The sequence below is a fragment of the Sphaerodactylus townsendi genome, linkage group LG14, assembly GCF_021028975.2.
Source record: "Sphaerodactylus townsendi isolate TG3544 linkage group LG14, MPM_Stown_v2.3, whole genome shotgun sequence".
Taxonomy (NCBI): Eukaryota; Metazoa; Chordata; class Lepidosauria; order Squamata; family Sphaerodactylidae; genus Sphaerodactylus; species Sphaerodactylus townsendi.
In genome coordinates this window covers 32760758-32784631 of record NC_059438.1, presented here as the reverse complement: position 1 = coordinate 32784631, position 23874 = coordinate 32760758, and the positions used below count along the sequence as shown (strand labels likewise).

Here is a 23874-nt window from a genome sequence, read left to right as displayed (position 1 = left end):
GGGAATTGTAGTCCATAACATCTGGAGTGCCAAAGGTTCGCCACCACAGACCTACAACCTTTTTTTTTTTACATCTTGGCTTTTGGTACTACCACCAGCATGTAGCGGTTAAGAGCAGGTGGATTCTAATCTGGAGAACTGGGTCTGATTCCCCACTGCTCCACCTGACTGGCAGAGGCTTATCTGGTGAATCAGATGTGTTTCCGCACTCCTACATTCCTGCTGGGTGACCTTGGGCTAGTCACAGTTCTTTGGAACTCTCTCGGGAAGGGAAAGGAGCTTGTAAACTACACTGAGTCTCCTTGCAGGAGAGAAAGATGGGATATAAATCCAAACTCTTCTTCTTCTAAGAAATCTGCTCCTCTGCCAGACATTGGTGTGGTTCCTGATAGCTGATCCAGTTTTCTCTCTGTACTTCACGGCCCTAGCTTTCCAATCTCCTGAAGGGGAGAGAGAAGACTGGTTGTGAAAGAAGCAGTGTGCCTCCCCTCATCCGTTCCAAGGACCAGCTGGAGTGTGGCCCTGAAAACTGTTCAGTGGGTGAGGGGCTCCACTAAACCCTTGGGCATGGGGCACATGCACAATAATACTACCATAAAGAAAGAGATGAGGAAAAGTCCCATCTGAAAGCACCGTGCAATTCTTCTGCTTAAGAAAAGGAGTAGTATAGATAATGCTTGGAAGTCAACTCAATGCATGGCAGCTGTGAAAAAGGCAAACTCTATGCTGGGGATAATTAGGAAAGGAGTTGATAATAAAACTGCAAGGATTGTCATGCCCTTATATAAAGCAGTGGTGCGACCGCACTTGGAGTACTGTGTTCAGTTCTGGTCGCCACATCTCAAAAAGGATATTGAAGGGATAGAAAAAGTGCAGAGAAGGGCAACGAGGATGATTGAAGGATTGGAGCACCTTCCTTATGAGGAGAGGCTGCAGCGTTTGGGACTCTTTAGTTTGGAGAGGAGACGTCTGAGGGGGGATATGATTGAAGTCTATAAAATTATGCATGGGGTAGAAAATGTTGACAGAGAGAAATTTTTCTCTCTTTCTCACAATACTAGAACCAGGGAGCATCCACTGAAAATGCTGGGGGGAAGAATTAGGACTAATAAAAGGAAACACTACTTCACGCAACGTGTGATTGGTGTTTGGAATATGCTGCCACAGGAGGTGGTGATGGCCACTAACCTGGATAGCTTTAAAAAGGGCTTGGACAGATTTATGGAGGAGAAAGTCAATTCATGGCGGGTTACCAATCTTGATCCTCACTTGATCTCAGATTGCAAATGCCTTAGCAGACCAGGTGCTCAGGAGCAGCAGCAGCAGAAGGCCATTGCTTTCACCTCCTGCATGTGAGCTCCCAAAGGCACCTGGTGGGCCACTGCGAGTAGCAGAATGCTGGACTAGATGGACTCTGGTCTGATCCAGCAGGCTAGTTCTTATGTTCTTATGTTCTTATGTTCAATATAATAGAGTCAGCGTGGTGTGGTGGCACTCTAATCTGGAGAACCGGGTTTGATTCCCTGCCACTTGAGCTGTGTGTGGAGACTTATCTGGTGAACCAGTTTAGCTTGTGCACTCCAGCACATGGCAGCTGGTTGACCTTGGACTAGTCACAGTTCTTCGGAGCTCTCTCAGCCCCACCCAACTCAAAGGGTGTTTGTTGTGGGGGGGCGTAAGGGAAAGGAGATTGTAAGCCCCTTTGAGTCTCCTTACAGGAGAGAAAGGGGTGATATATGGTAAATCCAAACTCTTATCCTCTTCTTCAATATGTATCCGTCAATGACCACACCGAGATTAAATCTGTCAGTCAAGTTTAATTAATTATAAAGAAGTAAACTACATTGGTATATTTAAGACAAACACTTTGTTTTCTATGCACACTATCCACTGGACAGTCCTTTCCCCCCCCCAAAATAACTACTTTTAACAGTCCCAGGAAAAAAAAATGCTTCTTCAGAAAGCCCGCACATTAAATCAGCTTTCTGCGTCCCCCGCCCCCCTTTTATTAATTCATCTGAGTAGGAGAAAAAGAACTGTTAAACCTGAAGACATTTACATTGCAAGCCACGTTCCAATGCATAAATTGGCATACCATAACCAATATATCACAATGTGTTTTACTTAGTTCATTTTTGCTCGTCAGTAAAAGAATATAAAATTTTTTGTTCGACAGAGTGTTAAGTGTATTAAAATAGATCTGTATAGTACTGCACAGTTTCTCCCGGAGTTGTGAAATTGGTGGAAGGGACCGTGTGCCATCAAGTGATGGATGACGCCAAACAAACAAACAGCGAACGAAAAGGCCAAATCCCTCCCTAAACATCTTTTCTTGGCACCATAGGATAGGCTGATGGGAGTGTCTTTGCCCGTGGAATGCAAGATCTGCTTGCTTTTGTCCTCTTTCCATACAACGGCACCATTAGGGCTTTCAGCCACAGGTGATGGTTATTTCTCAGGAGCACCTACTAGTTCTAGATACCAATTATCATGATACAATAAGCTTTGTGCTCTAGGCATGCACGCCAAATACATTAATCCCTTTGTTTCGAAAGACCTTGCTTCGTGTTGACAAGATTGCTATTCTATGAAACATGAACAAGTGCCCTTAACACATGCTCTCAAACTACACTGCTACTTTCCTGTGTAACCTTGTAGATACTCCAAAGTAAACTGCTAAGCCTTGAGTGAATCTTACTCCCTCCCTGAAATGACGCTCCTTGCTTCAATACCTCTGGTGTCAGGGAAGAAAATAGAGATCGACAGACTCGATCAGCCAGGATGAAGAGAAACTGAGTTGTCCGTTCCTAGCTTTTGAGGTAGGCCTCCTCAGGTTTCCAGCATAGATGTCTCTTGGCCTGTGATGGGGCCAAACTAATCCTTGTTGCGTCAGGAAGACTAGCTAGTGGGGAAAAAAGCCGGTTCTCTAGCATTATCTCAGGCTAATACTGAATGTTTCACGTATGATAAAAAAAAAATTAGAAAAAATAGTTCCTTTCCCAAAAACAAACCGCCACCAGCCTTTAGAATTTGACAACCTATCCCACTCCCCAAGCTGCTGAAGCAAAGAAATCATCCCTTGAGGCTGTATATTTCCTGTACTATTTAGCAGATAATTCTGCAAGCAAAAAGGAAGAAGAAAAGAAAGGAAAGGAAAGAAAAAGAAATGACGTTTCACATTCCATACTTCACAGTAAAAAAAAAATGCAGTACAAAATTGTAAAGTTTTTTTGGCATATCGTTTGTACTGTTGAGACAGAAAAAGCAAAACGAAAAGCTTATTTGCTCCCTTTCTTTAACAAAACATACAAAAAAAATTAAAGATCCAACCTGCTGAAGATATTTGTCACTCTTATGGTTTATGCTAAACCTTGCACAAACAACTCCATGAGAAAAATACATTGATAGCAAAATAAGTTGAAAGGCCCTGCAAAATTTAACATGTTTTACAGGCATACCTCTTTAAATACTTCAGAACGCATATACAGAAGCATCAGCATGAAAATACTTCAATATTTCACTAGAAATGCTAATTTCATACAATGTTTTTTTTATTTAAATATCTGCGGTTCTCAACTATAATACTGGGGGGGGGGGGGGAAATGATTTGATTCCAAAGGCTCTGTGAGTGTCTCACGAACATAATTCTTCTCAAACGGCTCATGCGCGGCTCAACCTGAATCCAAGAGCTTGCAAATTTTAAAAACCAGGAATCCACACTGAGTTTGAAGCCACTCGTTTCCCCCACGACCTTTGACATCGCCAGTTTTCCCCATTCCGGCTCCCCCTGACCATCTACCTGCATACTAGCTCACTAAAATCTTTGCATTTAAAACTATGTTTCTTTTAAAAGGCAAGCTTTCCCCCCCCCCCTCCCCGACTGTCTGCCCTACCCAAAACACCGCTCCATCCCACCCCCCTACCCCACTCTGGTGGCCAGCATACGCCGCTCAATGTTCCTTATTCCTTCTTAGACACATTAAGGCCAACGTAATGAAAGAAGAAGAAAAAAATATATCTCGCAAGCACCAAAGATCTCGGCAGTACGGAACTGCAGCGGGACCTGCTCTCTGGGAAGCTGCTGTTCACGCCAAGGGGATTGGGACCGGTTGACCAAACAAACAGGCCGGCAAGTAGCCTTTTTCTTCGGTTTCCTCCTCGCTGCCGTTGTTGTGCATCCCTTGGTCTTGCGTGTGCCTGGAGTGTTTCCTGCAGGGGGAGGCGGTTCCCTTTCTGGTCGAAGAAAGAAAGGTTCTCCGGCCTCCTCGGCCGTCAATTGTTACCCTGTGTTGGCTGCAGGGCTTTGTGGACCGCAGCAGCTGAGGTGGAAGAAGGCTTGATCCAGGGCACAGTCAGCAGGGAGGAGGTGGTGGTGGTTGTCATGGTAACCTGAATCATCGGCTCATTCTGAATCAGTCTAATGAGAGTTTTGAGGCGTTCCAGGGATAACTGGACCCCTTTCTGCTGGGCCAAGAGGCTGTTCTTTAGCTCTAAGCGCTTCTGTCAGACCAAAAAAAAGAAGAAGGAGAGGAAGGGTAAGCTGGCTTCCACGGCAGACACACTTTCCCGGCGGAGGATTCAACTTTAGTTAGTGACACGTTAACACCCTTGGAGCCTCCTGCCAGAATCCCAGTGGGGCAGTAGAAGAGAGCAAACCTGCCCGGTGTGACTACAGTATGAGGGGGAAGGGATTACAGTCAACGCAGCTTTCAGATGGATTAATGGACAAGGTGCAAAAGTTAGTCGTGTTATTGACTTGCAGGGCCCAGAAGCCAAAGAAAGATGCAACAAACCCCATAAGCTCAAGATGAACGAGGGCCGGCATTTCTTCCCCATCCAGGGCATTTGGGGATGCTGAAGGTGATTTTGAAAACAGGTAGTGAATTGAAACCTGCTCTTTTGAGTCAAAAAGGAGCATGGCCAAGCCCCTTGAGGTAGCCTAAAACAACACTGGGTATATAACGGATGGACGGAAAGATGGATGGATTCATGCAGAGGTGGGATCCAGCAGGTTCTCACCAGTTCCCGAGAGTGGGTTACTAATTATTTGTGTGTGCCGAGAGGGAGTTACTAATTGGGTCTGCTTTTCCGTTAGAAATTCCATTAGGTCCAAAAATCATAAAGTCCTGTTGTTTCCTATGTGGCTGGTTAGCGAAGGTAGAAAACGGGATAATTCTCCCTGTTTTAAAAACCTGTTTTAGAAATATGGTAAAGTTCCTTGTTTAAGGAAAGTATCCTTCTGTTGATTTCTAGAAACAAAATTAAGTATTTGAAAGTATTAAGTATTTGACAGGCAGTCAATTAGAGGAGAAGTAGTTGTTTCTGTTGGCAGTAGACGATAGGACTTGCTATAATGAGTTTCAATTATGGACAGAAAGATACCAGCTGGAAATTAGGAACTTTTTTTTTACAGTAAGAGTTTTTTACAGTAACAGAGAAATTATTAATGCCCCGCCCCTGTCATGCCCCGCCCAGCCCCATTGGTGCTATGCCACTGTTTGAATCCCACCACCATGGGAACCTGTTACTAAAATTTTTGGATCCCACCACTGGATTCATGTACAGATTAATAGATGACTGGATAGATGAATGACTGGAGCTGATGTTGTTTAAGTGGCATATGCAATTATACAATGTTAAACTATTCGTTTATTTGTATGTTTTTTTTATTTGTATTAAAGCACTAACTGTCAAGCCCACTGCAGGAGAAAATGCAATGGGCTCTGGTCAAGGGTGGGGGGGTGAGTGAGCATTTTCACCCACAATGGGCTTGACCAGAGGGGGCCCCCCCCAATTCCTTCCCTCTGCCAGGCGACTTCCTATTTACTTGTCAGTGATGCTCTGGTAGCAGGAGTCTGGTTAGCGGGGAAGGGTGGTGGGAGGAGGGGAAAGGGTGTTGTTTGGGAAAAGGGTGGAAAGGGGAGCTTTGGAGTGGGGGAGGGTGGGAGGTGGATGCTTGTGCCTGGCAGGTGGGGAAGCAGAGGAATGGGGAGGCTTCTGCTGGCCCTGGTGGCTGTGGGGGGAGGAGTCATCGGGCAGGTAAAGGGGGGCTTCTGCTGGCCCCTGCGGAAATCGGTGGCTTACTGGTGGTGCTTGGTTGTTGGGGGCACCTTGGTCATTGGGGGCAGGTTGCAGCCAGTTGGAAGGGATTGGGGGGGGGGCAGACCAATCAGGCGACCTAGTTTCCACAGTATGTGGCAGCCTTGTGGCAGCTGCCTCCTTTCCATGGTGGCTGGCTGGCCTGTCTCTTTGTGCCAGCAGGCATGTCCTTTCTATGGTGCCCAGGAGTCCTTGCACTTTCGGCAGGGCAGGCCCATGGCCGCTGGGCAGCCTCTCATAGTCTTTTGAGCAGGATGCCAAAGCCTGAGCCAATGGGCACGCAGGACAGTCCTGCACACCCATTGGTTGAGGGTTTGTCATTGCAACAATTTGCATGTTAGTAAATTATATAAGTAAAGATTTATACCCTGCTTTTTCTAGCAGTTTCAGGCAGTTTACACTAATAGTTTAAAAAAAATCTAGTTAAAACCAGAATAAAGCAGCAAACCCAAACGATGTAAAATATTTACTGCCCAGCTGACACAATCAAACAACGGGAACCTGGCATTCCCTTTTGGACCTCTCCCCACCAGGAAGTCAAAAAGAGGGACCAAAACTTAGTTGTCATGGGCTTCCAACATGTAGTAGTTACTTCCCTGTGGAGCAGTCCCATAGCATTCAGCAGTGTTACTTCCTACATGTGGTTTATGTCGTCTGTTCTCCAACAGTGTGGGATCACATGACACAGAACATTGTGCAGACTATGCTACTAATATTAAGCAGATTTTACGGATGGGGTTACTGATGGAATCCTCGTGGGAATGGGAGACGGGAGTTTTCTGAAGAGAGTTTGAAACATACTTCCCCAATAGAAAATAAACATTTTGTAAATCTCCCCCCATTATGGCCAAACTTCTCATGGCAAACCTTCCAAATTAAAAAAAAATCATTTGAATGTATTCATTCATTAAAATAAAATAGGTCTCCCCTCCAACATGAATGCAAATACAGAGGAACAATTCTCCAAAAGCTGCTTTGAATAAGTTATAGCTCATTTTAGACTTTAACAACATTTCACGAATTAATTTTCATATTTCAAAAGTGCGGGGTCCATTACCCTTTGGTTTTTATGTGTTCCTCTTAATTTAATTGCTTTTGAATTTAATTCTCCATTTTTTATTGAATCTGGTCATTCAATAGCTCCATTTTAATTTAATGAAAACCTCAAGAACCAAGTAATTTTGTAGCATAATACTTTTGATTACTCTCATCACATTAGGCCTTTATGTGGAGCTGTATTGCTGCAGTCACCATTTCAACGGTGAAAAATGCAATGGGCTCATTTCTTAAACCTGCCCCGTTTTCACTCATACATACATACCATTCCCATGGACTTCAGTTGGAAGTATCCACATAGTACTAATTTCTTGCTCTTTCTTTTCTACTCTCATGGCCTTGTATACAAACATGCTTCCAAGAAACGCACTTAGCTAAGAAATGTTGCTTGGGTTACAGAAGCAGAAGTCGCTGATGAAAATAGGGGGGAAATGGGAATTTGCGCATCTCTGGATCATGAACGGTAGGTAGAATCCAGGAGAGCATTTCTATGCCCGTTAAAACAAATGAGTTTAAGCAGAGGCATAGCTGGACCTTACTGTGCCCAGTGCACACTCTGTGTTTTCCGACCCCCCCCCCCCCCCCCGTGGTGCTCCCCCTTACCTTAGTTCATTCTGAAAGTGCAGGCTGGAAAAAACAGCCTGTTCACTTGAGGCTCAAAAATGGCCTGGTGGGAACTACACTTCCCAGGAGACCCCTACACTTACGCCCCCAGGTGTGCGCCCGGTGCAGTGTGCGCCCCCCCCCCCCCGCCCACCAGTAGCTCCGTCTCTGCGTTTAAGTGCTCCTAACTCTGTGCTGGACTGTGAGGCATTTCTTTTACTTTCGTGGGACCGCAAATGAGACCACCATCCTGGTGTTATTCTGGAATTCAGGGAAAGATCCATTTTCTAAGTCCCACAGTAAGCAATCCTGTTGCACTCTCAGATATAATTCATTTATTACCAGTTTTTCAGGATAATCCAAAAAAAGTGAGGAATTATACCTTTGTTGCATTGTTGAGAAAATTTTCTTTTTCTTCTAGCTGCCTATATTCTTCCCTCAGTTCACTGCTTCTCTTTAATAACTTCCTTTTTTCCTCTTCTTTGACTGTTAAACAAAGGCAAGAAAGTAGGTGACAGATGATAAGGTGTAAAGAAGTATGTTCTGGCCCCTCTCGAGAACAGGCATTTTGCATAACTGGACATAAATGTATTAAGTGGATAAAAGGATATTACTAAAACAAGCTGATGGAGGTACTACAAAGACCCTAAAAGATTACCAGTTAAATATCTATCATTATAAAATGTGTGTGTGTAAGTGAGAGAGAAAGGGAGAGAGGGATGGAGGGAGAAGAAGAAGAAGAAGAAGAAGAAGAAGAAGAAGAAGAAGAAGAAGAAGAAGAAGAAGAAGAAGAAGAAGAAGAAGAAGAAGAAGAAGAAGAAGAAGAAGAAGAAGAAGAAGAAGAAGAAGAAGAGGAGGAGGAGGAGGAGGAGGAGGAGGAGGAGTTTGGATTTATACCCCACCTTTCTTCCTTTCCCTTCCTTTCCCCACAACAGACACCTTGTGAGGTAGGTGGGGCTGAGAGAGTTCCGAAAAACTGTGACTAGCCCAAGGTCACTCAGCAGGAATGCGGAAACACATCTGGTTCACCAGCTAAGCCTCTGCCACTCAGGTGGAAAAGTAGGAATCAAACCGGTTCTGCGGATTAGAATCCACCTGCTCTTAACCACTACACCACGCTGGCTCTGGGTTCAACCTGAGCTCAAAACCATCCCAGTAATGCAGCACAAGGAGTGGAAAGGCAAGAATATTAACTATATTTCCTAAATGCAGTCCATTTAGCTCAACACATAACATTCAATGGTTCCCACCATGTTCTAATGGGGGAAAACTAAGTACTGCTCTTGGAGACACAGCCAAACCTATCTAATGCCACAGATAGGGCAGAAAGGTTCTTACATCACCTCTTCTATGCTACCGAGAGCAGCAAATGATATTCTCTTACAGAAGTAAATGACCACCATTAAAGGTAAACTGTTGCTGTCAAGGGGACTATTCAGGTGGGGAGGAATTCATTCATTCATTCATTCATTCATTCATTCATTCATTCATTCATTCATTCATTCATTCATTCATTCATTCATTTATTTGCTTATTTGCTTATAGTCTGCCTTTCTGGCTGAGACTTAAGGTGGATTATAACATATAAACAGGTCAGATAGACAGCATAAGTTGGCCACTGAACTAGGCAACCGGACTAGGATTTCTGAATTAGAGGGCAAGGTGAATAACTGAGGCAAGATGTACTATAAACAACAAAGAAGGTGGATTACAAGATATAAAGCACTACAGCAAAAGCAGACAATATGTGCAATAATTACTGCAGTGGGTTATAATCCTGTTGTACGAGGTCTCATGGCTACCGACGGGAGGAATGTTCCTTCATAATCGGTCTTCCCCTAAATGAAGAGGTTAAAAGGTAGTCCCTAACCTTTTCTCTGTGGCACAGCAAGCATGCACAAATGAACCCCTACAGCCATGCCAATGTCCCACGATAGGACCATTTGCACCTGCGTAGCTACGCAGATGCAAGCCACAAAATGTTTTTAAAAGGGAAAGGGAGGCAAATATAATGCCTCCTACCTGGCTGTTTGCTCGTGAGCGGCTGCAACCCAGAATTTTTAAAAAGACTTGCTTGTTTAGTGATTTAAAAAAAACACCTGGGTTGGGGGAAATAACATGGGGTGGACTCGTTTTGTGGCCAGGATCTGTGCAAAGTCCCCCCACCAATGGGTTATTTAGCATCCTACACCCGTGTTTATTGGCCAGTGCGGAAGGAGCCTCTCTCTTTCTCCCTCCTTCTAGCCTTCCCCCCTCCGCCGTCTAATGCTGCAGTTGAAAATGGACCTATTCTTTCTTCCACAGTTTTCTCCAAGGTAAAGTAGGCAAGGAAATGTCTGAGGCATATCAGAGCACTTGAAATCACACCTGAGAGAATGTGACAGAACGGCAATCAGCAAACCCACTGGTCAGACAAGCACCTATCTTTTCTGATGGCGCTTTTCATCTAAGCAGGTGATTTCGTTTTAAAATTGCTGACACTTGAGAAACCATTTTTTAAAATAATAAATCACCCTGGCAAATGTACCTGTTTATTTGGGTGTAGTATTTTGCTTTTCAGGCAAATTATCAGTACATCGCCAAACGTGTACGGCAGAATACAAAATTGAGCAAATACCCAATTTTGTTATGTTAAAGGTGGCCGTTCTGTTCCATCTGTGCTTCAATGAAATAGGGGCAAAGTGGTGGCACAGTTACTGATGAGGTACCTATCTGGTTTGTAGGCTGCAATTCAGATACAGGGAGCATCCGGCCTCGATTTCTTAGAGGAACTTGGGGACTCTCTAAACAGTAGCAGTTAAGAGCCTCGAGGTGGGAATACGGTCCACTAACTATTATAGCAAGGATCACAACCTCTGGTTAACTAGCTCCCTTAGAGACTCATTCTCTACTTTTGCCTTTCTAGTACAGAAAAATGCATTTATGAGTAATTGGAAGAAAACTGAAAGATCCCCCCCCCCCCCAGTTTTTCTGTGTTACAATCTGGAGAAAGACGAGGCATTAACCAAGCAAAGACTTTGTGATAGAGATTGCTAGAACACATATGCCTTAGCAGAAGACTGTGCTTCCCTTCAAATGTGGACATGATACTTAAGTGGGCAAATTTACACAAATACCTTAAGTATTCCAAAATATAGGACAGCTTTTACCCAAGCACACTGTCAGCAGTGGTGGGATTCAGCAGGTTCGCACTGGCAGAACCGGTTGTTAAAATGGTGCTTGTAAACAACCAGTTGTTAAATTATTTGAATCCCGCCACCGGAACCGGTTGTTAAATTATCTGAATCCCACCACTGACTGTAAGGATTTAACACCAGCAATTCTTGAGGGTCTCTATAAGCACGTCCCCCTAAATGGTCAATTATGTCTTTGTGATTCAGGGGTGACAGACTTGTATCCCATGAGCTGCTATCTTGCAGTGGCTAAAAGGGAGTTAAAGGCAATGTGATTGGCTCCATTTTGGGTTTTGGTACCAGGCATGGCTGTTTAGCAAAAGAGCTACCATGTTTCCCTGAAAATAAGACAAGGTCTTATATTAATTTTTGCTCCAAAAGATACGTAAGGGATTATTAATATTATTATTATTATTATTACTACTACTACTATCATCATCATCATCATCATCATCATCATCATCATCATCATCATCATCATCATCATCATCATCATCATCATCATCATCAATTCATTCATTCATTCATTCATTCATTCATTCATTCAATTTAATAGACCGCCCTACCCCCGAAGGGCTCAGGGCAGTTCACAAAACAATTAAACACTTAAATACATCAAATTTTCAGGGGATGTCTTATTTTTCCCCCCATAATTTTGCGCGCACACACACACACCACGTGACCAGATCAGCTGCACCGGGGAATCTGTAAGTAGGGCTTATTTTTGGAGTAGGGCTTACATTTCAAGCACCCTCCAAAAATCCCCAAAAATCATGCTAGGGCTTATTTTCGGGGCAGGGCTTATTTTGGGTGAAACAGGGTAATTATGCCTCTTCTTGCTTGGGAGAATGTTCATCACTGGAAAAGTGGCCATGTTTTTTAAGGTTGCCATTGAGAAAAAGTCTGTTAAATCATATTTTAATAATTACTGAGTTCTGGTTGAACACTTGTATACGACATACCAAACGCGGCTGATTGTATAATGGTATTGCTGTTGATGTTCATACCTGTTTTATGAGTCACGTAAGACTGAACGATAGCCAACGTTCCAGGCCATGGCGAGTTTTCCTCTTTCTTGAACATCTACAAATTTAGGAAAAAACAGCCTTAAGCAATTCAAGGACACACTTAGGATCTACAGAAAGGCAGCATTCCAGCTTTCTTCAAAAGACATGGGGCCAATGAGGAGTTGCTGTGCTGGAAAGGAGGGGAACATGGGCCAGCCAGAATCCCAATCGTTCTCTATCAAAGGTCACACGGGGGCTAGCCTGAGATGGTTCACAGGGAGCTGCTGGAATGGAGCTCATGGTAGCTTCCTACCAAAAGCCTGCACCCACCCCACAGGCTGAAGAGTATAGTGTGGTTGGTCATTCTGCTTTACCACCCTCTGGTCTTGGTGCCTCCCCCAAATAGTGACTAGGAGCAGCCACCTACTTTCCTCTCTCAGTCACCTGCACAGGTGGGTGGGTGCTGTTCAGTGGTGGGATTCAGCCAGTTTGCACCACTTCGGCAGAACTGGTCATTAAAACGGTGCTTGTAAACAACCAGTTGTTAAATTATTTTTTGAATCCCAACACTGGTGCTGTCCCATTCACCAAAGCACTGCAACCCTTCCATCTCAGCCCTATTGACTTGTCTAGGTTGACTGAATAACACAATAAGCAGCATTTGAGAGCTATTCCCATAGTGGGGTGCTGTGTGGTTTCCGGGCTGTATGGCCGTGTTCTAGCAGCATTCTCTCCTGACGTTTCGCCTGCATCTGTGGCTGGCATCTTCAGAGGATCTGATGGTAGGAATGGAAAGCAAGTGGAGTATATATACTGTGAGGTGAAAAGGTGAGGCCATCTGAATAGAGTAGCCTGGCATATGAGTCACAGAGAAGTCTGTAGCATGGGAGTAACAATGAAGCTAGCAAGATCAATAGTTGAATGTATCTGAATAGAAGTATCCTGGTCTTTGTTCCCTTTGAGTGCTATAGTCTATAGTTGTCCTGTGTTTGTGTGGAGCTGATCAGTCACTGTCTTGATTCTAGAGTTTTTCAACACTGGCAGCCAATACAATTCGACAATACATATTCCCATAGTATTCAACTTCTTAAAAGGGAAAGGCAATGAATTCACTATTTCCCAATCCCATCTGTCAATAAGAATATGAAGGACTCGCTTCATAGGACTCGTGGTATGATGAATGAAATAAAGATGTGAATCAGGTAATGTAGCATTAATGAGATAAGCGAAATGGCCCTGATTTGGTTAATAATAGCCAGCACTAAGTCCCATCAGAGTTCCTGAGAACAAAATTAGTGCTGGATAGCATGTCAAGTCAATTCTATTTAACTGTACTCATCACCAGGAAGCAACATTGGATGGAGCCTCGCCTTCCATGTCCTGTTTGTTGGCCCACTAGGGGAACTGGTTGGCTGCTGTGTAAAACATGTTGCGGGACTAGATGGTTTGATCCAGCAAGTTCTTATGTTCCGAGGGATTGGAACTATGTGTGTATGTGAGTGTTAGGCAGGGACGGAGCGAGGGGAAACTGTGCGCGGTGAGTGTGCACACCCTGCACCCCTCCAAACCCCCATCTGCCCCCACCCCGCCCCACCCCGTTTCACCCTTGCCCTGTCCCCGCCGTGCCCTGCTGTGCCCCCATAACGCCCCTGAAGCACCTCCACAGGGGCGCGCGCCTGGTGCATCGCACACCCCCTGTCCCCTTGGCGCTACGCCTCTGGTGTTAGATGCCATCAATCGCTTCAAATTTATTGTGAATTAACTTATCCTGTGTATGAATGATCCCCAAACATCCTATTGTTAAGAGCCTTGCTCAGGTCTTGCAAAGTGAGGCCTTTGGCTTCTTTTATAGAATCGGTCCATCTCATACGTCAGACTACACAGAGAAGCCATTGAAATCCATAAGCACATGGACAACTTTAACAGGAAGGAAGACCATAGACAAAGGAAACAAAGGCCAGGATACTTCTATTCAGATGCTCCCACCAGTGACCTTGCTATCTCCATTGTTACTCCCATGCTATAGACTTCATTGTTACTCATACTTCTATTCAGATGCCCTCAACTATTGACCTGGTTGCCTTCTTTGTTACTCACGGACAATGTTTCTTCACCCACCCTGGACACTCCAACAGATATATATACTCCACTTGCTTTCCCAACATCAGATCCTCTGAAGATGCCAGCCACAAATGCAGGCGAAACGTCAGGAGAGAATGCTGCTAGAACACGGCCATACAGCCCGGAAACCACACAGCACCCAAGGTCCATCTCATGCTGGGTTTTCATCTTTTCCTGCTGCCTTCCAACTTTTCCTAGCATCATTGTATTTTCCAGTGACTCCTGTCTTCTTATAATGTGATGAAAGCATAATATACCATTCCAGAGATTGAGGCAGACTGCTGGAGATGCAGGTTCAACAATGACATCTATAATTTCCCCAGCAGAAGTTGCCTGTTCCACATGAATTTCTCAGCTTTGTACTACTGAAATTTCCTCTTATTCCAAATGTTAACATTTAACCTGAATTCTTCTAGAGGTATGCCTGCATTCAACAGACCAACCTCTGATTTTACGTTATGAATGGCATGGATTTGCCTGGCAGCACGTATGACAGTGGTCCCAATTTTCCATTGATACAAATCCACTTTACTTCCAGATGAGTTTTCATCTGCACCTGAGCACTGGTGGTTTATTGAGGTAGATTACCGTCTTATCAAGGTGACATTAACAACTTCCAGTTTTCTAACAACTTTTCTATTTTTATACCTTACCGAACATGCACCTGGCACCTGAATCCACCTCCCAGTATCTGTTGGAGCCATGCGAAGTCACATGTCCCCGGGTGCACGCCATCCTGTCACATGGTGTGTGTGTGCAAAATCGCCCCTCACCACAGGCGCCATTTTCTTCAGGCGCCTCCCCCGTGTCCTAGCTTGGCTTGGTGGAGGCATCTGAAGAATATGGCACCCATTGGGGGACTAATATTTCAGATACGTATATCTGTATATCTGTATATCTGTAGTTCTATTACCTATTAGTTCTATTACCCATTGGGGGACACAAAATCACCCACACATCCCTCCCCCTGTGCCAACCTGGCGCAGAGGTGTCACCCATCCCACCAGCCACACCTCACCCCCGACGAGCAGTGGGGGACGCAATTCCGCTCCTTGCCCTGGCACTGTTTTGTTCAGGTATGGCACCGGTTGGAGTGCTCAATGTCAGAAATAGCTTACCTTTTCTTGGCACTTGGGGCAGACCCACACCCCTTTGGGGGTTGTCCTTAAGGGAGGGTCCAAGCAGTTGAGGTGATAGGCTCTGGGACACATCCCACAGAGCTGCAAATTGGCACCACGCTTGCATGCTGAACAGTGCTCGTCATGGTTAATTTCATTCTAGAAAAAGAGGGAGCGGTCAGTCGGGAAGGGACAGCTGAAGCCTCGGAGATCGCGCAGACAGGAGGGACTGAGCTATATGTGCAGTGTTGGAGTGGAAGGGCACCGCTGACATTGGAGGGCAGGTATAACATTGGCAAATGAACGAGCGAATGAGTGGATATGAGGACAGATCTTGGTTTGTTGCAGGCCCTGGTTGGAGACAGTCTTTGGGCAAGAAAAGGTTTGCCTCCCATTGGCTGTGAGAAGAGCATCATTTTCCAGCATGGGTCGCTGGTTGTTAACGTGTGTTCAGCCAGTTTGAGCTGAGTGCCATATTTTAATGTTCTAAGCTTGTTGTAACTCACCCAGAGCCCTTTGGGGATTGGGCGGGATATGAATCCAATAAAAGGAAGGAAGGAAGGAAGGAAGGAAGGAAGGAAGGAAGGAAGGAAGGAAGGAAGGAAGGAAGGAAGGAAGGAAGGAAGGAAGGAAGGAAGGAAGGAAGGAAGGAAGGGGAGGAAGGGAAGGGAGAGGGAGGGGAGGGAGGGAGGGAGGGAGGAAGAGGGATGGAGGGAGGGAGGAAGGGAGGGAGGAAGGAGGGAGGAAGGAAGGAAGGAAGGAAGGAAGGAAGGAAGGAAGAAGGGAGGGAGGAAAGAAGGAAAGAAAGAAGGAAGGAAAGAAAGAAAGAAAGAAAGAAAGAAAGAAAGAAAGAAAGAAAGAAAGAAAGAAAGAAAGAAAGAAAGAAAGAAAGAAAGAAAGAAAAGAAAAGCATGTCCAGCTGATCCATTGAAAGAGCTCTCTGCAGGCAAACCTTGACCTTACAATTTTGGAAAACAAATATAACTAAACACTTTCCCACATCTACGGGATAGGCGGTGGCACGGTGAGAAAACATCTGTTTTGCATGACAAAGGCTGCAGATTCCATTTCCAGGATTCAACCTCTAGTGAAAAACCATTTTGAATGTTGGGGGTGCTGTTGGGGGTGCTGTCGGAATGTGGTCTTCACTATGGCAAATTGTGCCTTTTATCAGTTTCAGCTGAAACGCTGGTTACAGGCAGAGAAAAGTGTGATCAGGTCACTATGATCCATCCGGGCTGGATTGCTATAATATGCTCTTTAAGGGAACAGTACAAATTATGCTTTTGAAATAGACGTGCAGCTTTGTTGAGGAGGGGCCGGTTAGAGTTTTGAAAGCTCCGTTGTATAAGAAGCATCCTGCAGACCAAAACTTGCCTAACAATGAGCAAGGCAGGACACTCGAGCTAGAACTTGAGCTTCCTTCCTGGTTTTCTACTTGCAGAGGATTTCAGTGTAGGAGAGAGGCATGACCATCCAACTGTGGTATGAAGTGGTACAGTCCATTCTATGACCTTGTCACTCTGCAACCTCATTCCACTGTGCAGCAGCAACCAAAGATCTTACGCCTCTGCTCCTCTCAATTCCTTGTGGCTCTGTTCTCACTTGATAGTGCTGTCAAAAGAGCTATTATTCCCATTGCTCCTACGTCAACACTTGCCTGATTTTTTTTGCTGTTATCCTGTCCACTTCAGTATTCAACCTAACAAACTTTTATCGCGCCATTCTGCATCATTTCCATACTTGCTCCAAGACATGATTCTCCTCTCCTGAATTCTATCATAACAACCAGTCTGTCAGGGAGGTTAGTTTGAGAGAGTTGGATTTAGTTCAGACATAATGGCCAATTACGCAGGGAACATTTACCTCACAACTTTTCTCTGTGCAGTTTGCAGAGGGCTCTCCTCGCATTTCTCTATTTACATGTGAGGAGGCAGCCCAGTGCCTGCCCCGCATCTATCTGCTTAAGTCTTAACCAGCCTCTCCTTTTGCTGCTTCTCTTAACTCTGCCCACCAACAGCCTTGAAGGCACAGATCTCGCTGATATTTTCTTCCCCTCCTTTTCCCTACACACACGTGTGGCACACACTCCAACTCACTCACTCTCCATTTTGCTGCTGCAAGAGAGAGAAAGGCTTGTTTTTAAAATAGAAGCTTGCCTGAAAGAAAGTTTTAAAAATGCCCTGATCATTGGGGAAAGCAGAAGCAGAGCAGAGCAGGAGAAATGGGATGGAGCCATAAAGAGATCTGGCTACTGCTGTTCCTTTGCAAAAGCCAACTTTCTGTTATTACTATATCAGTGTATCGATACAAGCATTGAGAGAAGCGGGACGGAGTCGGCAACAGGAAGGAGGGTGAGGGGGAAGCGAGCAAAGCTTTAGAATGTAATATAGTTGAATGGGTATGTTCTATCTGTGATCCGTCATGAACAGAGTGTTGGAATTTCCAGCCTTGCTTGCATGCAGCAGCAGAGCACAAGCAGCATGGAATTCTGGGAAGCTGCACAAACGTTCTAAAGGTGACAGTTAAAATCCGTTGGTAGTTCTGTATACTGCTTAACCAAATGCTATGTAAAAGTGCTCTGACTATATAGAAAAAGATACTGTAAATGCCTACCAGCACAACCAAAACTGTAACAAACGATGAGCTCTGAATGTAACTGTGTATATGTGATACTCTGTTGAGGTGTATATACTGTATATGTTTTCTCTCTCAGTTAAGTAAAGTTCTGCTTACGTTTTATGAACTTCTGAGGTAAAACGGCCGGTCTTTTGCGAGATAAACTATTCTAATTTAACGTGCCGCACAATCCACATTTCTGCTCGTTACTTTGCTTGACAGGATTATATATACTAAATATACCTGTTGCCCTTCACAGAGAGCACACGTAAACCTAAGGCCCCTTCCGCAAATGCAGACTAATGCACATTCAATCCATTTTCACAATTGTTTGAAAATGGATTTTGCTATTCTGCACAGTGAAATGCATCTTCAAAGTGGAGTGAAAGTGGATTGAAAGTGCAACATTCTGCATGTGCGGAAGGGACTTGCTTCCACCATCCCTGGGTTGACTGTACTCTTCTTGAAATAGCCTTTAACATACAAAAAGGAGAAGGACCTTTGTGGTTTTATGCTGGGGCAGCAACAATTGAACTTATAAGAAAAGTATATTGGAGTAAGCCATGATTAGGACAGGCCTTAGAAACAGACAACGTTCCATAAACATACCTTCCAACAAGGATCCTCATGGGCTAGCGTTTTGAAAGAAGTGCAGAACATAGGTTAGTAGCAGTGCAGGGAGATTACTGGCTAGAGAGATTTTAGTTGAGCTGTGATAAAATATGTTGTGTGAGGAAAAGAGTGCAGGTAGCTACAGTATGTCTGCCTCAATGTCTGCATCAGCAACTCTAACTTTCATTGTCATGATACTAATCTTCATATCATACTCGTTTTTTTCCCCAATCAAGATGGTTCTTTGTTTATATTAAATGTGCGCCATTCCAATTGTATATTCACAGACATGCCACAACTTTGATGTGTCATAGGCCTGAGGGGGCTACTGCCAGTGGCGTAGAGCCAAGGGGGGTGCACGACGCACCGGGCATGCGCCCCTGCGGAGGCATTCTGGGGGGTGGGACAGGGCATTCAGGGGGCGGAGAGGGGCTTGGAGGGGCGCGGGGCGCATGTATCACTGGGTGCACTTCCTCCTCGCTCTGTCACTGGCTACTGCCCCAGATGGAAGGTTCTGCCTCATGCCCACTTACCTCATAGACGCAAACCCAAAACTTATAGAATCACTACCTGTACAACACCTGGAAACTGAGGGGGGACATTTTTGGTTCCAAATGAACCCAGATTGGAGCACGTTCCTCACCTCAGTGGGAAAGAAAGGGCTTCCACATATACTTTTATGTATTGGTTTCCCTTTTTTTCAGGGAAGTTATCTTAGAGTCATCATCCTTTTGAGTAAACAGGATAATAACATAGATGAATTAATATCAAATTACGGATACCCTATTAATTGACGTTCAAGTTCAATTATGAAATAGGGATTTTACTGTCAGACACAGGTCATCACAATTTCAAAAATACACCCTAAAATCCCATAAATACACAAAGATAATCGTAATTATTATAATTAACAATACAACTATGAAATTCACACATTACAGTTTAGCTTTAACATTTTGATCTGTGATTAATTTCTTTCTTAAAATAGTAGCTAAATCAAATTCATAAGGACTGTCACTTCTAAAGTTTTGGAATGTTCGTAGTCCATTGAATAGGGTAAGTGGAATTTATTTAATTATGTATTGTAACTGTTGTGCTTTCCCTTTTTTCTTCTCCCCTTGAGTAATATCATACTGCTATTTAACTTTACCTTGCAAATTTCCTATGAATTAAGTTTGTTGATTGTTATTAATGTGTATATCGTGCAAAATATGTGTAGAAGTAAAAATGAAAAATAATAAAAATGAAAGCTTACCTCTTGTGGATAGGAACAGCGGATTATTCAAATAATTTGATGCAAGGCGTTTGCGCTGCAAGACATAAAGTTACCACGTGGTTACCTGAGGAGCAAACTTCCATGCAGCTTTTCATATCATCCCTTGTAAAGCACCTCTGCAAATGCTTTTGGGCTTCCCATGTGCCACACGAGGAGTTCTCTACTCACAATATATGACTAGGGTTAAGAGGCCTTTCGGCCCCTTTATGGATCAAAATAAATCTTCATCAATGTATCGTATGCAAGAAGAGTATCTTGCAAAAGTATGATTTAATCACACTATTCCTTATGTTTGTTTTACGCATACAGAATCTTGGCTTCCTTTATGCCCCACCAGAACAACTTCAGAATTAAAAAAAAAAAAACTTACTTCAAAGCAGACCGTTTAGCAGAAATGGTAGAAAATGAATTAAAATTGCAACTGTATCAGAGACGTAGTTCTTTGCAACTAGGAGCACATTAAGAAGTACTTTATATTCAACTTCAGTTTAAGTGATCATGAATTAAAGATCATCAACTAGATCTATTGTCAACTGAAAAGTATCAGAATGCCTGAAATGTTGGCATCTCTCTCAAACTGCTGATTAGCGAATCAATCAAATAAACCAACTGATTAGAATATAAATAGTCTGCTCCCATTTAATTTGAATAGCATTTCTTATGCTCGACGGCACTTCTTAGTGAGGACAAATATAATCAGCTTCAAAATTGACACCCTGAGAGGTAATTTTTAATATACCTCCCTTCCTGCTTCATCTTTCAGTTTAGAAACAAACACAGTAATGGTAGCCACAAGACCACATGAAACTGCTTTATAATGTGACACAGTTCTGTCTACGTTTGTGTTGACTATTATGACTGACAGAACCTCTCCAAAGTTCTCCTTGACACCTACTCCCTGATCTTTTTAACCAGAGATGCTGGGAACGCAGATGCCCTACCAATTAGCCACGAATCTCAACCCCGAATAGTACAGATAATTGTTGTGCAGAGGCCAGACTATCTATCTATCTATCTATCTATCTATCTATCTATCTATCTATCTATCTATCTATCTATCTATCTATCTATCTATCTATCTGTCTGTCTGTCTGTCTGTCTGTCTGTCTGTCTGTCTGTCTGTCTGTCTGTCTGTCTGTCTGTCTGTCTGTCTGTCTGTCTGTCTGTCTGTCTGTCTGTCTGTCTGTCTGTCTGTCTGTCTGTCTGGATTTGGATTTGGATTTGGATTTGGATTTGGATTTGGATTTGGATTTGGATTTGGATTTGGATTTGGATTTGGATACCACCTTCCCGAGAATCTCAGGCTGGTGTAACAGTCAAAATCTGAACATTACAAAAATCCATTAAAGGTAATCAATACCACTAAAATGAGGAACCACAAAACATAATTTACATAATTTCAGATGGCATTAAAATCCCCCTCATGGCTCATGGGGTCAGATGTTCATTATAGCAGGTGCCGATGTTATCCCAGCTGGCGTGCACGGAACAGGTCCGTTTTACAGGCCCTGTGGAAACTCTGTATGTCCCGCAGGGCCCTGATCTCACTTGGAAGTGTGTTCCACCAGGTAGGGGCCAGGGCTGTAAAAGCCCTGGCCCTATAGTGAAATAAGTTTTCATGGGCAAAAGCCACATCATGTGTCTGCAATCCAGTGAGCTGAAACAAGAGTCTCAGACTTTTACTAACAAATTAGATGCACCTGAGCCAGCAGGGGCGTGCGCTGCCCGTGGTGAGCAGCGCCGCTTAAAATAAAGGGCATGCATGGCCTGGCGTGCTGCAGGAGCAGTGCAATGATTGGCTCCCCAGCAGAAAAGGCGGGAGGCGCAGGTATATTAAAGGCGCCTTCCCTGGTGCAGCCCGCTTCGGTAGAACCAGCAGGCGTGGCCACCACCCTCCCTTTAATTTGGGGTTGGCGAGGAGGTTTTGGGTCATACTGTGTCGCAGTCCTGGCGGGTTTGCAGCGGTGTCGCACATCTGGGGAAGAGCGAGCCTTCCGGCTGGAAACCACAGGCTTAAGCCCTGGCGGGCAGGAGGTGGGGCGGAGCAGGCTGGCGACGGCAGGCGAGGCAGCTACCGACACCCTAGGGAGTGGGGTTGGGTTGGGCCGACGAAGCTGACCATGGGCTTAGCCGGTGCCCGACACCCCAACAATGCGGGGAGGAAGGCGGGCTGAAAGAGTGGCCTTGGGGCTCAGCCGGTGCCCGTCTCCTCAGCATGGGCGGGAAGTGTGGAAGCAAGCAGGAGCATGGTCTCTGGGGCTTCCCTTCCCGCCAGTTTCCCATTCATTGGGATGTGATGTGCGACCCGTTTGCCGCCCAGCTCTGATGTAAATAGTTCTTGTTGATATGTTTGATGTTTAATAAACAGGCTGCGGCCCATTCCTTTCCAGCCTGTCGTTGTGGTGTGATTATTGAGCGAAGGGAGTCTCACCATCTGCAGCAATTGGACAATTTTATGGTTATTCTGTCAGTTGAGACTGGGCCGTTTCCTTACATAGCAATTTTTAACTTGAGGACTAGGAGGGGGAGGTGAATGATACTGGAAGAAAGAAATTTGGGAGAGGATAAGGAGAGTAACAGGGTAAGAACTATTACTTTGTCCTTCTTTTCCATTAGTCATTCAACTGCTTAGGTGCTGTACCTTCTGCGAACAGAAACAGACAAAAATGATGGGCAAGCCAGTACTGACTTGAATTACTTATTTTCTATAAGTAATAATTTTTAAACTAAAATTATATCTTTCCAAAGTAGCAGATACTGGAATAGATAATCTCCTTTATTTCTGACCATCAGAAAGAACTCAAATAACTCAATTCGACAGTGGAATTCACTGCCTCGGAGAGTGGTGGAGTCTCCTTCTTTGGAGGTTTTTAAACAGAGGCTGGATGAACATACGTTGGGAGTGGCTTGATTGTGTGTTCCTGCATTGCAGGGGGTTGGACTTGATGGCCCTTGGGGGTCTTTTCTTGCTATTGCATGGTTGTAGATGCTTGATGTCTGTGCAAATGTATTATTAAGATGATCTTTGGTGCATCCATTCATAGCTGTACTAATAATTTGGTTGAACTATTATGGTTTCCAATAAAGGATACCTGGAAGCTATACCGTGAAAGGACCAGGACTCCTGGCAGAGAACTCTGGAAATCAAACCTATTTGTAATTTGTGCCCAGTTGTCTCATGCAACAAGAGTCTAACATTAATTTCCTTTAAACTTGCATGGGCTGTGAGTAAAGCAGCAACCCAAACCAGTCGAGCAGCAAACATACCTCTGTTTCTAGAAGTCCACTGTAGGCTGGGTTGGCCGTGCTTCTTCTCTTTCTCTCTTGACGTTTGCTCTGGATTTCTGAAAACACCCAAATCAGTTTATCTTTCCAAAAGAAAAGCGTGCAGAGCTAAAACCATTTCCTCTCAGGCCTGGTCTAGACATGCGTCAGAACGAGATGGCAGAAAGGACTCTTGACTAAAATGTTGTCAGGTCACAGTGGACTCACGATGACCCAAGCAAGAAGCTTTCAGGGCAAGCGATTATGCAGAGGTGGTTTGCCATTGCCTTTCTCTGCAGAGACCTCCTTCGTGAAATCCAGTGGTGGGATCCAAAAATTTTAGTAACAGGTTCCCATGGTGGTGGGATTCAAACAGTGGCGTAGCGACAATGGGGCTGGGTGGGGAATGACGGGGGCGTGGCCGGGCATTCCGGGGGCGGGGCATTAATAATTTCTCTGTTACTGTAAAAAACTCTTACTGTAAAAAAAAGTTCCTAATTTCCAGCTGGTATCTTTCTGTCCATAATTTAAACTCATTCTAGCAAGTCCTGCCGTCCCGCTGCCAACAAGAAACAACTTCGCTTCTCCTCTAGTTGACTGCCTGTCGTGCCAATACTTCCAAATACTTAATTTTGTTTCTAGAAATCAAAAGAAGGATACTTTCCTTAAACAAGGAACTTTACCATATTTCTAAAACATGTTTTTAAAACAGCCCAACAGGGAGAATTATCCCGTTTTCTACCTTCGCTAACCAGCCACATAGGAAACAACAGGACTTTATGATTTTTGGACCTAATTGAATTTCTAACGGAAAAGCAGACCCAATTAGTAACCCTTCTCGGCACACACAAATAATTAGCAACCCATTCTCGGGAACTGGTGAGAACCTGCTGGATCCCACCTCTGGTGAAATCCCTTCCAAGTAT

General features: G+C 44.3%; 1 protein-coding gene across 3 annotated transcripts in view; it reads right to left on the bottom strand.

The window, feature by feature from the left end:
• Positions 1-1797: 1797 nt before the first annotated feature.
• PHF21B (PHD finger protein 21B) overlaps positions 1798-23874 on the bottom strand; it is a 167686-nt gene continuing 145609 nt past the window's right edge. For all 3 annotated transcript variants that reach the window (XM_048515717.1, XM_048515718.1, XM_048515719.1), the window contains exons 7-13: positions 22952-23028; positions 19664-19718; positions 18406-18428; positions 15178-15336; positions 11939-12014; positions 8141-8244; positions 1798-4500 (exon numbers count right to left, since the gene is read on the bottom strand). In XM_048515717.1, the coding sequence (XP_048371674.1) occupies positions 4273-4500; positions 8141-8244; positions 11939-12014; positions 15178-15336; positions 18406-18428; positions 19664-19718; positions 22952-23028 (722 nt within the window). In that variant the 3' untranslated portion in view covers positions 1798-4272. The remainder of the gene's footprint in view (positions 4501-8140; positions 8245-11938; positions 12015-15177; positions 15337-18405; positions 18429-19663; positions 19719-22951; positions 23029-23874) is intronic.